The 13,287-nt window shown below is 38.9% G+C and overlaps 1 protein-coding gene across 2 annotated transcripts in view; it reads right to left on the bottom strand.

Moving 5' to 3' along the window:
• Positions 1-4,544: 4,544 nt before the first annotated feature.
• MTA3 (metastasis associated 1 family member 3) overlaps positions 4,545-13,287 on the bottom strand; it is a 136,788-nt gene continuing 128,045 nt past the window's right edge. Inside the window, exon 19 of one of the 2 annotated variants that reach the window (XM_039569009.1) lies at positions 4,545-8,904. In XM_039569009.1, coding sequence (XP_039424943.1) covers positions 8,769-8,904 — 136 coding nt within the window. In that variant the 3' untranslated portion in view covers positions 4,545-8,768. The remainder of the gene's footprint in view (positions 8,905-13,287) is intronic. The other variant, XM_039569010.1, reaches the window with a different exon arrangement.

Below are 13,287 nucleotides of genomic sequence, written 5' to 3'. Positions count from 1 at the left end.
ATTCTTTATTGCTGTCAAGGGGATTTGCACAGATGCAGCAGTTTGACCAGAAGGCCATTTCTAGAAGTGCCACATGACTTCACAGAGATTAATTCTACAGTTCCTACGGTGCGTGGGGTTCCACCAGAACATCCCCAGGCAGAATAAACTGCTCAGGAAACCATTTCTCTGACTATGCAACTCCACAGTCTGAGAGACTGTCACCACATCTGAACACACAGAGAACTGAATGGATAAGGGGGAGGTTTTTTCTATAATCACTCTGATTCTCTTTCAGGCACAACAGCACAAACTGCAAAGTAAAGCCCCTTCTCTCACTGAGGATTTTAGCAATAAGAAAACAGAGGGTTGGAATACACCGTCACAGACAGTGTTTTGCTGGGTTGTTAGGCTGAGTGTCTTTGACTTTGCTTATGTGCACCAATGAGTTTAGGCACTGGATTTTTAACAGTACATGTAGGTTGGCCCAGATGGGCAGAAGGCTGAAATCAAATCAGCAAAATGAAAAGAGCTAGTGAATCAGATTTTCCCAAATTAACTGCTATTTAAAAATAATAAGCAACTGCAATTGATTCTCCTTAGTGCATCAAGAAAAGATGGAGAAAATCCAGAGCTAGGCAGTCACTTCATTTATATTCTCCTATTGAAATCTTGCACATTTAATCCATATGAGCAGTAAACAGAAGAAAGCTACTCAGCATTTAAGCAGTTGGTCTAATCACAGACTGGCAAGGAATGTGCAATAGGTACAGTCGAGCCAAACCCTACAGCAGAACTCCTCTGAAAAAAAGCCAGACATATTGAGATTGCAAGTCTGAAGCAAGCCCCTGGTTTTTGAAGGGACAATACAAACCCAAAGGATCCAAATAGCCAAGAAACTCAGCAGGTTTAAAATATTTATTGGGATTTGAGTTCTGATGATTTGGTCAATACACTGTCTAGGTTTATTGAGCTATAAACCCACATCAGATGTTTGCTGCCCTCACCCCAATAGGTAAAAATATTTTATTTTGAAGACTGTGTAATTTCAAATAAGGTCTAATAATTCTTTATCAGCAAATGAGAGCAGTGGAAAGAAAGGTGAAAAGGAAAGCATAATGGAAAAAAAAATGGCCTTAAATTGAAAAATGAAGGGGTGAGGGAGCAAAAATTTCTAGATCTTTATAGCATCTTGATTATAATCTTCCTTGACATCATTCTGAAAAGTGAGTGAAAATCCATAGAGATTAGGGTTCAACAAAGCAAAGAAAACATAATATGGCAGGCTTAGGGTGCCTGAGCATTAATGAAGCAACTTAGAAGGGGAGTGGATCCAAATATACCATCAGGATCCAAATATACCATTAAATAAGGGGGCTGGCAGTGTATTCCAGTTATGCAGCAGTGGAATGGGAGCATCTCCAGAGGGCTCAGCCACTTGTACCGTTCATTACACTCCAAAGTGCAGCAGCGCCGTGGAGCCTGCTTTAGCCACAGAGCAAGACACTCTCATCCTATGTGTGACAGCAGCACCAGCCTGGCAGGCTGTCCCCACACTTAGAACTCCAGAGGAAGAAGCATCAGAGTGGTCTGTGATGCTCAGGACAGTCTGTGTGCAAAGGGATAGTCAGCAGTGGTCCAACCTTCTCTTCTCCCAGGCACCCAGCAGCATCTGAGCCAAACCCCCGCACACTGGGAAGGGGAGCATCATCAAGCTCTCCTTTTTTATGAACACATACAAGAAACAGGAGAGCAAAGAAAGACCATAAAAAAGGAGAAAATACTTAACCATGCCTTAACTGTGCATGTACAAATGGCAGGGTGGAGTCAGGTCTGCTTGGAAAAGCCAGTCAATACTGGACTTACTGTTACTAATACAGAAAATAAACAATGGGGCAGGGTTATCAAACAGCTGGGATTGAGTCAGGCTCCTGAAAGCAGACTGTGCAACATAACTATTTTACTGTGGATTAAATGCATATCCTAAGGATAAAGGGCATTCAGTGTAATTTTCTTAGATTCACTGCCTGAAAAAAAGATTAAAATTCCAATGGAAATCAAGATTGAAAGAAAGAAAACAAATATAGAGCTAAATTTTCACTGCATCTCCCCCAATAACTTATTGAAAAGTTAAAGTATGAGAAGTTCATTTTTCCAGTGTGATTACTGGGCAGAGCAAACAGCACAATGGAGGACTTTGATGGGTACAGGAAAAGCAAGCGCAGCGTCCACAGAACTGTAACAGAAAGGACTGTTTGAAAGAATGATCCTTCAGTCATGAACAGCTGTACCCACGTAACAAAAGAAAATCATGTTCAGTGTCCTCTTCTGCTATATCCTGCTAGTTTAAGGTTGTATACTCTATACTTCTTAGCTTCACACAAATGCCTGTGATTTTTTTTTCTTTGCTATTATTATAATTTTTTTTTAATGTGCCTAAGCAAAATAAACTAGGGAAAGAGCCACTTTTAACCCAAAGGTGATATGAACAACTTCCTCCACGTTAATGAAACTATTGATTCAGATTATTGAGGAACAAATCTCCAAAGTAATAACAGCTAGCCAGCAGGGAAAAAAAATCCCTACAAATAAATTAGAGAGTTGCCATGTTCCTCCAGACTCACTGGGACTTAGTTTTGGTGAAGAAATTCTGCAGTCATGAACTGACAACTTGGTAGGAAGAGAATCAGCATCAAAATCTGGCTCTAACCCTTTTCTTCCCATTTTATTGCCCAAAGCAGTACAGACTAAGATTTATTTCCTGAAGGTGATTCTCTTCCTTAAAAGACTCCATTAAGCCATTTAAAAACAAATGTCCTTAGAATATCAGTGCCAATTTTAATGCTTAAAGAGCATCCCAGCTATACAAAGTAGAGTTTGATTTGAGTGTGTATCTTAAGTATTATTGGCCCCAGACAGTCCTTTGGCCTGGCATCTAGGTTTCATCATCATTTAAATGAGTAATAAAGAGTTTTCATTTCCATAAAGATCCCTCTGCTTAGCTTATAAGGAGCACAATTTAATGTGTACACAGATAATGTATATTTGAAGAACCTTTGGTCTTGCCACAGTGGTAACAAGTGGCTGTCATATAACAGGGCCCTGAAGCTGTCATATAACAGGGCCCTAAAGCTCACATAGGATTTTTATGCTAATTTGGTAACATTCATGCATCAACTACTTGCTTGTTCTATAAAGCAGCCATAATGCATCTGACTTCATGGAAAAGTGTCATGATGTCAGACCAGCCTCACAGAAAAGCTTTCTGTCTTTACAGTGGTTTATGAAAGTTCTGCATATACCAAGGACCAAAACAAAACTCAGAGCTTACCAAAATGCCCTCTCCAATAACTTCTGCTTTCAAGCAGATGGAAAAGCCATGGATTTTTTTTTTTTGGTTGGCTGTTGGTTTTTTGGGGGCTTTTCTGTTGGTTTGTTTGTTTTTTATTGTGGAGGCTTTTTAAAATATTTATTATTTATTTCTGACTGCTAGTGCAAGGGAAAGAAAAACATTTTATGTCCTTTCATTGCTAAGGCTTTGTATGTGTGATTTATACCTTTACAGTGAACCAAAGAATTGAGAGACTAAAGTGATCCCTTAAGTACCTATTTCAACTAGACACAGGAAAGGCTTCACAGCCATACTTTGAAATTGATGAGTATCTTGGACCTCCTCCTTACTGAGATTCCTTGAAAGCCTGTCCAAGCCTGGTTAAAGAGATGCCCAGTTCCTCAGTTCTGCCAGCAAAGGACAGCTTCCAGAGATTTTCTCCTCTGATACCAGTGCAACACACCCAGAAGGACTAGTAAATGTAACTCATCTTTCCCATCAAATCCAAACACCACAGAAGAACTTGAGTTTTTCTACTTGGATCCGCACAGGTGTCTTTGGGGGAGGAGGTGGAGGGAAGGTGAGGAGAGAAAGATCATCCACTCTAAAACAAATATTTGAAACAATATTTAGCCTGTGAACCAAGCATCCTGCATTCCCCAAGACAGACTGGGGAGTTAGGAGATGGGAACAGTTGCCTTGAACAAACCAGTGGAGCAGCAGTCCTTACTTCTGTTCAGAAGACCTTTATGTGTGTCTCCTCTGAAAAAACCATCAGATTAATTTGCAGAAATTAGCTTAGATGTCAGTAAAGAGGATTCAGATAATGTTCCATATTTACATAGAAGCCACCAGTTCCAGGTGCTACCAAAAGAAGATACAAAGTTTTTGACATTAATACCAACCTGAGATGTTTAGAAGGGCCAGTTCACTGGAGCTGCAATGCTCTGTAGCTTCTAGCATTGTTTTTGTGGACTATGAGTCCTCTTGCCCGATTTCCATTCAACCCTAACCAGCCTTCTGGTGTTCCAGTGAAAAGACCAATACCTCATGTCTCACTTTTCCCAGCTTCTGAGTCTTCTCTCCTCATCCCCTTATTATGTACTTGTATTTTAAACTCCCACGTAGTTCACCAATCTTCAGTCTTTTGACTGTTCAATAGCCTACTGTAAAACAGGATAACAGTACCAATGTAGAAATTTAGTTTCCTGCAAAAAGTGCCAAGAGTCACAGAGTTTGTACACAAAGACACTTTAATGCAAATCAAATAGTACCATTTCATTCTAAGGTGCTCCATGTTCTCAAACACTGAGCATCCCAGTTTTACCATTCCATTGAGAAATTCACTTTTAGTCTAAACAACAGAAATTTTAAAAGACAACTCTTTAATTTTTCCTTTTTTTTTATTCAATCTATACTGCATTTCAATACCATCTGTTAAATCTTTATGAGCAACAGGAGCATATTCTGCAAATTTGTTGATCACTATATAGTACAACCTCAAAACTCTTATCCAAAACCCATGTATTCCAAAATTAGGTTTCCTCCCTCAACATGCAACATTTGAATAAAAAAGTCCTGATTTACTCAAAAAAAATTCCACTATGCAGTTATATAAACTCAGATCTCTTGACAACCCCTCTGGCTTATGAAGACACAGGTTTATATAAAGAAGCTTCAAAAGAAAATGAAAAATGAATATTATTTTGCTGAAATTTCCAAAGGATTCTAACAATTCCATTACCATAGCAGTACATATACATAAAGACACTGTATCCAGTAATAAAGTATTTCTGAAGGATTATACTTGTTCTCTGCAAAAGACTGTGGCATGTTATGCTGTGACTATATCAGAAACTACTGTGCAGCCATTCCATTTTATTTAAGCCTTCATAATTAGGAAAGTATCTCTGTTGAAATTATATTTATTAAAAAAAAATAAATCTTACTTTAGATTACTAAAAAAGTGCACATTCTGCAAGTGCAGGCTCCATTTTGCCATTTCTACTCCTTGTTTGTTCTACATTTCAGTTCCAATTCCCAGTTTTTCGTAACATCCTGCAAGGTTTGGACTGCAGAAATGAAGGCTAGATTTGCCTTTAATCAAAACTCTGGTTTTAAAGATGTTTTCATATCACCAACACATTTCAGGCAATCTCAAGTACTTCAAAAACTTTTTCCATCCTACAGAATCAAAACTTCCATCACTAGGTAGGGGCCTTTAAAAATAATCTAAAAACAGTATACACAGTATTTCAAGAGAGCAGGGAAGCTATATAGTCAAAAATGGCAACACAGACATTTTAAACAGTAAAACAATCTTCCTACTTTCTATATGAGGCCTCTGGACACAAAGAGATTGTGCATTTTGCATGGTTTTCTAGCCCCATATTTTTAAGTGGAGAGGCAAATTTTTAGAAGGATTTCTTATTTAGCTAGCAGAAAAATAAATCATATTGTCAATGCAGAGCTGATGCTGCCTAGATTCTCTTGCTCATATCATGATAAGTACCAAACTTCTTGTCCTTGCTTACAAGGTTCATGTTTATACTCAGTGTCACTGCTGAAGACTGATATATGTTAGCTGGTTTTAAAATAAGTGACTTGGAAAGATTGATAAAAACGTACAGAGCTCTGATTTGTTGTGGATATACTGTTTCAGTTTACACAGGAACGTGTCGTCTTTGCTCACAGCCAGTGAAAAATATTTCAACTCAACAGAAAGCATGGAATTGCATGATATTTTGATAAGGAGTTTCACAATTTCTACAAAAATTTAAATTGTTATGCCCAAACACAGCAGGAGGAACACGTCTTCAGTGAATCTTCCATCAACGCTCTCAGTCGAAATTCACAGGTCAATCATGCATCCATCTCCAGAGAACATCTTGCAGGAAAAGTTAGGTGAAGAGAGAGTGGGTAAAAACTAAGGTGCAGTGCATGGTGTGCAGTTTCTCTGTGCACTGGGTGCAGTGTAGGAGGGAGGAAGTCTCAGTGCAGCTGCATGCGGAACAGTTGAAGGACAGAGCAGAAGTTATTCCAGCAATCAGACTCCTCCATGCCTTGCCCACCCCAAGGCTGGGCTGTTCCAACCTGGGAAATGGCTCTGCTGGGCAGAGGTGGAACATTATTTCCAGTGTATCCAGAGGAAGCACCTCAACTTGAAGCTGCAAAGGATTCTTCCTTACCTTGGCTATTTGATGCAAAAGATAATGGTATCAGGCAGCTGGCTGCTGACAGGGAGCTGTGGTACCAGTCTCTCTCTCCTCAGAGGGAAAGAAGTAAAAATGACTTCACACCAGACTATTACGGATACAAATACTTTTGTCAAAAGCAGAAACACACAGAGATTTTACAAAATACTGTCTAGACACTGGAGCACACTGGCTAAAAGAAATCATTTGAGTACAGGCTTAATAAGGCAGGGTAAAAAAATCTACCACCTTACAGCTAACAACACTTGGAAAATGAGTCTGCTGTGTGCGATTTCACTGATGTCTGAGGGAGACAAAACTTGTTATGTTCATGTTTTTCATACTTTCAGTCAAACAGGTTGCTTAATAATCATGTTTTCTTTATTCTAATGGGTGAGGAAGCTATTATACAGAAGGTGTTTCCATATGTTGCAGTTAATAAAGGCAATTCTTACTAATAAGAGTAGGTTGTCTCCACTCAGTTATCTGATAAAAAGCCCTCCTGTTTAGAGGAAAAAGCAGATCCTGTGCCTAGAAGAGACTTCTAGGGCTGCACATTTCAGTGGCTACTGGAAAGTACTGTAGGCAGATGAATCCCAGGTCTTCTCCAACTGAGTCCGAATCAGTGACATTCACGAAAGTGTTCAGGGCACTAGGAACAAGCACTTCATGTCATCAACCTCTCCTTCATACCCACCCTTTTCTTGCTGGTGAAGGACAGTGGACAAGACCTGGATGCATCATTATGGAAATCGTCAGCAAGTCCCTTCAAGAGGTCAGGGTGCTTTCTTCTTTGAAGAAGCATCTGGGTCACTGTCTTAGGAGCTCAAAATTTTACAAGGAGAGTATGGCTAGTTTTAGGCTGAGATCACAGATGTTCCTTCAGACTGAAACAATAAAATGCATGGGGGAAAATAATTTTGGGGGAATCACCCAGAAGTATGAGATGTCACTTACATCTTTGTCTTTCTAACCACAAAGCTGGGTGCTTGTCCCCAACTGGATGAAAACCCCACATCTGTACCATGCTGTTAGAGCTACCTGGTAAAGAGAGAGAGAAAAAAAAAGTCTTGAAGCTCATCTCAGTTTGCTATGACATGTTCAGTGTCTGACCACATCTTTAAAAGCCATATGGAATCCAAACCTATTGAAGGACAACTTGCCTCAGACAATTGACATATCCCACCTAGGTTCACACAGCAGTGCTACACACTGGTTTTCTCTGGATTTCAAAGTAGGGCAGAGATTGTTCACCTGTAAGTACCTGAGTAGAAAAAAAGACCTGCCTCTGTTGCCATTCCCTTCAGGGAGACTGACAGTTTCCTACAAGTAGTTTCAAAAGGCACATCATCTCTCCATGGTAAGTAGCCACCTGTAGCCTTACATTTATGAACTTCAAAGCATTCTGCAAGACATCTTTTTATCCAGACATATAAAAATGTAGAAATTATTTTGTGGAGAGACATTACTAATAGGAAATAATCTATTTCTTCATGTTTTCTGGGAATGGTGTTCTGCTGGTTTTCACTATTCAGAATAGGCTTCAAGAAATGCAAAAAATACCCAAAGAAATAGGCAGATGCTTTCAAATATAGAGACAATGAGACCAGTTCCTACACATGCAACTAGTCCAGCTGGATATTCACTGTCACACATAATACTTTCCTGGATTTTAACCAAAGCTAATATGGCCAACATTTTCAAAATTGGCCACTAATTATGGGCATTTCCTAATTCAGTGTAAGTTTCAAGAACTGTTGAACAATACCTAGTCCTTGTGGACATTCAGCTTAGAAAATCAAATCCAAGGTGACTCAAGCCAATACTGAAAAATATGAACAAAGTTTGCAGTTGTTTTTGAAAATGCAACCCCTCAAGGCTAAATCCCTCTTTAAAGACACTGCAATAGTTTTGAAAGGTGCATATTTTTGTTGAGCCACTAGAAGGGATAGATAAATGTGATGGGTGGACTCTGCATCCATGCTCCTTCTGTGGGACCAGTGCAAAAAGTCCCTCCCTGACCAGCCACACTGATGACTGGGAACGGAGGGAATCCAGGATAGGCCTGCACAGTGAACCAGAAGTAGCCCTTGCAGAGATGAGGGAAAACAAGGGCTGCTGTTGGATCCTGCCCAGAACACAGAACCCAGCCACAATATGTCCACACAATGTTTCTGTCTCAAAGAAGTGGGAAGTCCTGTTATGTCTGCATTCACAATTGAACATGATTTTGACATTATTATGGTGCTGATGCTGTTATATCTTCAGTGTGTGATGGATCCTGGCTCTGTTCGGGCCTGCCTATTGTTCATGAGAGACTTTGTCTTTGCAATGATCGGAGAACAAGGTGTTCTGGAAGCTCTTTTCAGCTGTGATCTGGTGAACTTCTTACGGATTTTTCTGTAAGGAGGGAAGGAGGAAAGGAGGAAAGGAAGAGAAAGACAACAGAAGAGATAAATCTCAGTCTCTAACAGAAGACTGCTCAAGAGCCAATAACAAACATAACAAATACTCTTACCAGAGCAGGAAGGCTAGTTCATGGAAAAGAGACTTGCAGTCAGCAAGAGTCAGCCCTGTCCATCAACTGATGATTCACAGTTGTCTGATAATGATTCATTGAAAAGTGAATTGGTGTTAGACAATACTTGAACAATAATATTTAATTACATGAAATCTTGGGCCAGAATGCCCGGGTAGTGAATCCTCATGTGATACTGATACCGGAGTGAAGGACCACAGAAGAAAGGACCCTGTTGGCACCCAATGAATGAGCTACCTCTGTAAAAGTGGGAGCAATTGTTGTTATTTGCACTGTACCACTTCCACAGATAACTCATGACCCAGAGCTCTGGGATTTTTTACTAGTGCCATTCAGGTACAGTGAATTCACTTTCATTTTTGACTTTCAGATGACAAATCAAATATAGTAACTACAGGTGGCCATGTTGTTTGTATTGTAATCTTAAACATCTAATTAATTTTTAGTTAATTAATTGTTAATTTTGAAGCATAAATCCTTGCTATGTTTCAACTGCTCTGTCTCTACTGTTATAAATCAATAACGACAATGCTGAGGGTGTCCAGGGTATGGCATCAGAAAACACAGAATAGGTACTCACGGAGTATGCCAAGAATCATCTTCATTGGCAGAGACCTGAATATTAGATGCTACTGGAAAATGACCTATTTTCCAAATTTACTCAAGAATTCCAGCCTTCATTTAGTTAGTTTTATAGATTACAGGGATTTGAGCTTATGGAAATGAATTAAAGCAAACTGGGGCCTCTAATACTTATTGAGACCAGGCTTTCTAATTCAGACTTGAATATGTGACCTACAAACTACAGGGTGATGAGGTGCCTACCTGCATCAAGGTTCTGAGATGGTAACTCAAGGAGTGGTTTTTCCCTTTCATCTAAGTGGGCTGTTACCTCTGAAACTGAAAAATGGTGGCACGTGACATTGAAAATACATGATCAGCTGTAAATAAATTATATTGAATTCTAAAATAACAATTTGCATATTAAGTTTCAAACACTAGTTTGTTACTAGGTAGTTACAGATTGAGTGTTCCCCAGAGATGTAAGCTTCCATGTTAATTAACTGGGCCACAGAAGAGAACATAAGGAAAAAAAAAAACAGGCAAAAAGGAGAAGAATGTACTCTGCTATTAGAGGTTAAAGGGAGCCTGAAAAATACATCTATTTTGGTTAATATATTTTAAAGGTGCAGAGATGTATTTCCTTTTGAAAGAAGGATGTCTTCATGGCCTGGAATACCAAATTAGGGTTTAGCACATTCAGCAATAAGCACAACACAAGAAAAGGAAAGGAATCACCAGAAAGTTTCGTTTCAGCTTTTCACACAGTCCCACTGAGAAAAAAAACTTACTGTTTGAGTATTCACTTTACATGGTCATCTTAAATTAGGCCAAAGAAGATATTCAATTGATTGCAAAGATATTGCATACCTTCCAGAACAGTAAGACCACAGAAATGTAATCTCAGACTGGCAGAACTGTGTCTTTCTAAAAAATGAGGCAGCCGGGTTTCACAAATTCATGTGAATAGACGACAGCTATTACCCACGCTGATTACTAATGGGGATCATCTCAGCAAAACCTTACAGAACTGGATCCTTTTTGATATATTGGTTTGCAAAACTTTGTATTTATTTACAGAAGGAATGTGGTCATTAACCATCTGAGAAGTCCAAAGTTCAAATAATATCAGATAATTGTTCATCCTTCTGAATTTTCAATAAGGCAACTTTATAAACTGCCAAGAGGTTCCTGCTTATGAAAGTAATTTGCAGCTGACACTACATGTAAGGACAGTAAAGTATTTGAGATTACAATTAATGATTATTTTGTATGGACTGTAAAGTAAAAGATATGGTTATTCCCATTAAACACTGGTTCAAAACCAGCACAAAGAAAGGCAGAACAAAAAGGTCATCACATTATTATATCAAGCAAGCCACAAACAGAGTCAGCTCCTCACTGAGTATAAATGAAAGTAGCTCTATATACTCTGTCAGAAAAAACTAATCTGGTATGCACCCTGAAAAGGCAATCCAGCACTTCTGTTTAAACAGGATTGTGAAAATGCTTCCAGAAATTAGCTTTCTGGGATACAGCCCTTCAGAAATAAACCTGGAAGAATGGAAATTTCCACTGACTACATTAAACGTTATATTTAAACAATCATTTCTCCAAAAGCCAAAACTGTTCTTTTTACTGAAAAAAATACAGAATGTGAATTGACTGGATTCCTTACACTGAAGAATTTAGCATCTAAATACAGCCTAGCTTTTTGAGAGGCATTCATCAGGTTTCATAATTCTTCAGAGTCTTTTTAACACTTAAACATGCAGGTTGCAATAATAGCTGACAAAAGGCAGGATATTCAAAGATAAAGTTGTCATCACCCTTCACTCAGAGCACTTCCCCTCCCCCAAAAGATACACTGAACTAAGGGCAGAGTCAACTTTAATGCTCAATTTCCTGTCCCTCTTTCACTTAATACCAGCCATATGTTTTAATTACATAAAGCTTTTATGTGGCAATGGCAATAAATTGCTTTAATATCTGTATCGTTGGTAACATCCTTTGCAGTTGTTAGGGCAGATTAATTGCCATTTCCCCTGGGTTTTTTTTTTCCTTTGACTTTTGTACTGGTGCTTGAAGTATGATGCATTACAGACTTGAAATGCAAATTCAAAAGTATTTTAAAGCCTTTGCTTTGTACTTCTACCCTTCCTGTGACCAAAGGTATGAGAATGAACTAAATTTTTAGTAGGGAATCAGTATATAAAGCCCACTGTGCTCATTTTCAAGTCAAATATGATGCACTGGTGTAACATAGGAATAATACAGATTCCTTATATCTGCATGACACTTCAATTGTAACTGCAGATAAAGGTACACAAGACCCTTGCCACCTAGTCAGGGAAATATGGAAATGTCCATAAGTCTTACTGAAAGTCTTGATGAAGACCTATTGTCTCAGTGCAAGTTTCATACACAGGCTGGGACCTCCTGGGTAGAAATAATGGTTAGGCTGTAGAGGACATTTATACCCTGCCTAAATTTAATCAGGTGAGTCATTATAATTAACCAACCCTTTCTCAGGATCCAAGTGTGTTCCATGTAACTCACAATCTGCTGAAGTGAAGCACAATCCTATATAATCTATTATGTCCAGATTTCTCAGGAACAGGATAAGTGGTAGCAAAGTTTCACATTTGTAAAAGCTGGCTCAAAGTTCCCTTCTCTAATTGTGCCACACACTAAAACAGCATCAGTTTTTAAACTTTAATAGAATAAAGAGAGATGGCCTCCAATTGGTGTTAGTCAAGAATGTATTTTCAAGCCTTTTCTAGTAGGACTGGAAGGCACTGCCTGCTTTAGGTGTGTTGATATCGAGTGTATCTGTGTGCTACTGTGCTGTATATAAACTGTTGTGCATCAGTCTTGTCTCCTCAGTATTGGACTCAGAGCTGTGATGACTACACTGACTTTGGTCTTATCAGCTGTACCAACAGTACTTAAGAAGCAGTATTAAATAAATACAAATTATGGAAGAAGTTTCTACAGTGAAAGAAATTAATTGCATGCAAAAGCCTGCTGATATTTAAGCAGATGACAAACCTTGTTTTGAAAGAAAAATTTTCCTGGGGAGAGGAATTGTCCCCAACACACATGCACTTGTGAGATGCCCACAACTCTTAAATACCAAGGTCCAGAATTGCTTTTGGTGCTCTGTTTCCACTAAAAATACGTTATGACCTAATACAAACCTGGCTACAGAGTTTGAAGCTGCAGGACACAGTTTTGTTTTCCACACTCTCCCTAAATTACTTTGATATTTTTGCCTGAGTCCTTCTTAGACTGGTGCCATTTGAGCAACATCCTTATATGAAAGAACTGGTGCTGGTAGCACAAGGAACACCCCCAGGTCGGCAGCAAGCATAAATAAACTGATTTCCTGCACAATCGTAGTTGAAATTCCACATAATCTCTCCATTGGGGTGAAGTATTCTGCTATGACTTGCCAAGTGTAAACAGCAACATAAATGTGCTAGATGCATAAACACTGCCAACACTGGCAGAATTTTGTGTTCTGGCACAAATTTTGTGTGAAACTTGCAATCAGTCTAACCATAGAGCCATTCAGGGAGAAAACAAGGCTAAAAAATAGGCAAAAAAGTATTTTAGAGAAATGTTTGTGAAGTTGCTGCTGCCCCAGGGCAATATAAATTTTGTGCAATGTAAATTCTCAG

The sequence above is a fragment of the Corvus cornix genome, chromosome 3 (genome assembly GCF_000738735.6).
Source record: "Corvus cornix cornix isolate S_Up_H32 chromosome 3, ASM73873v5, whole genome shotgun sequence".
In the NCBI taxonomy this organism is placed as follows: domain Eukaryota; kingdom Metazoa; phylum Chordata; class Aves; order Passeriformes; family Corvidae; genus Corvus; species Corvus cornix.
The sequence above is the reverse complement of the archived record's forward strand: the minus strand, read 5'-3'. Positions and strand labels throughout refer to the sequence as shown.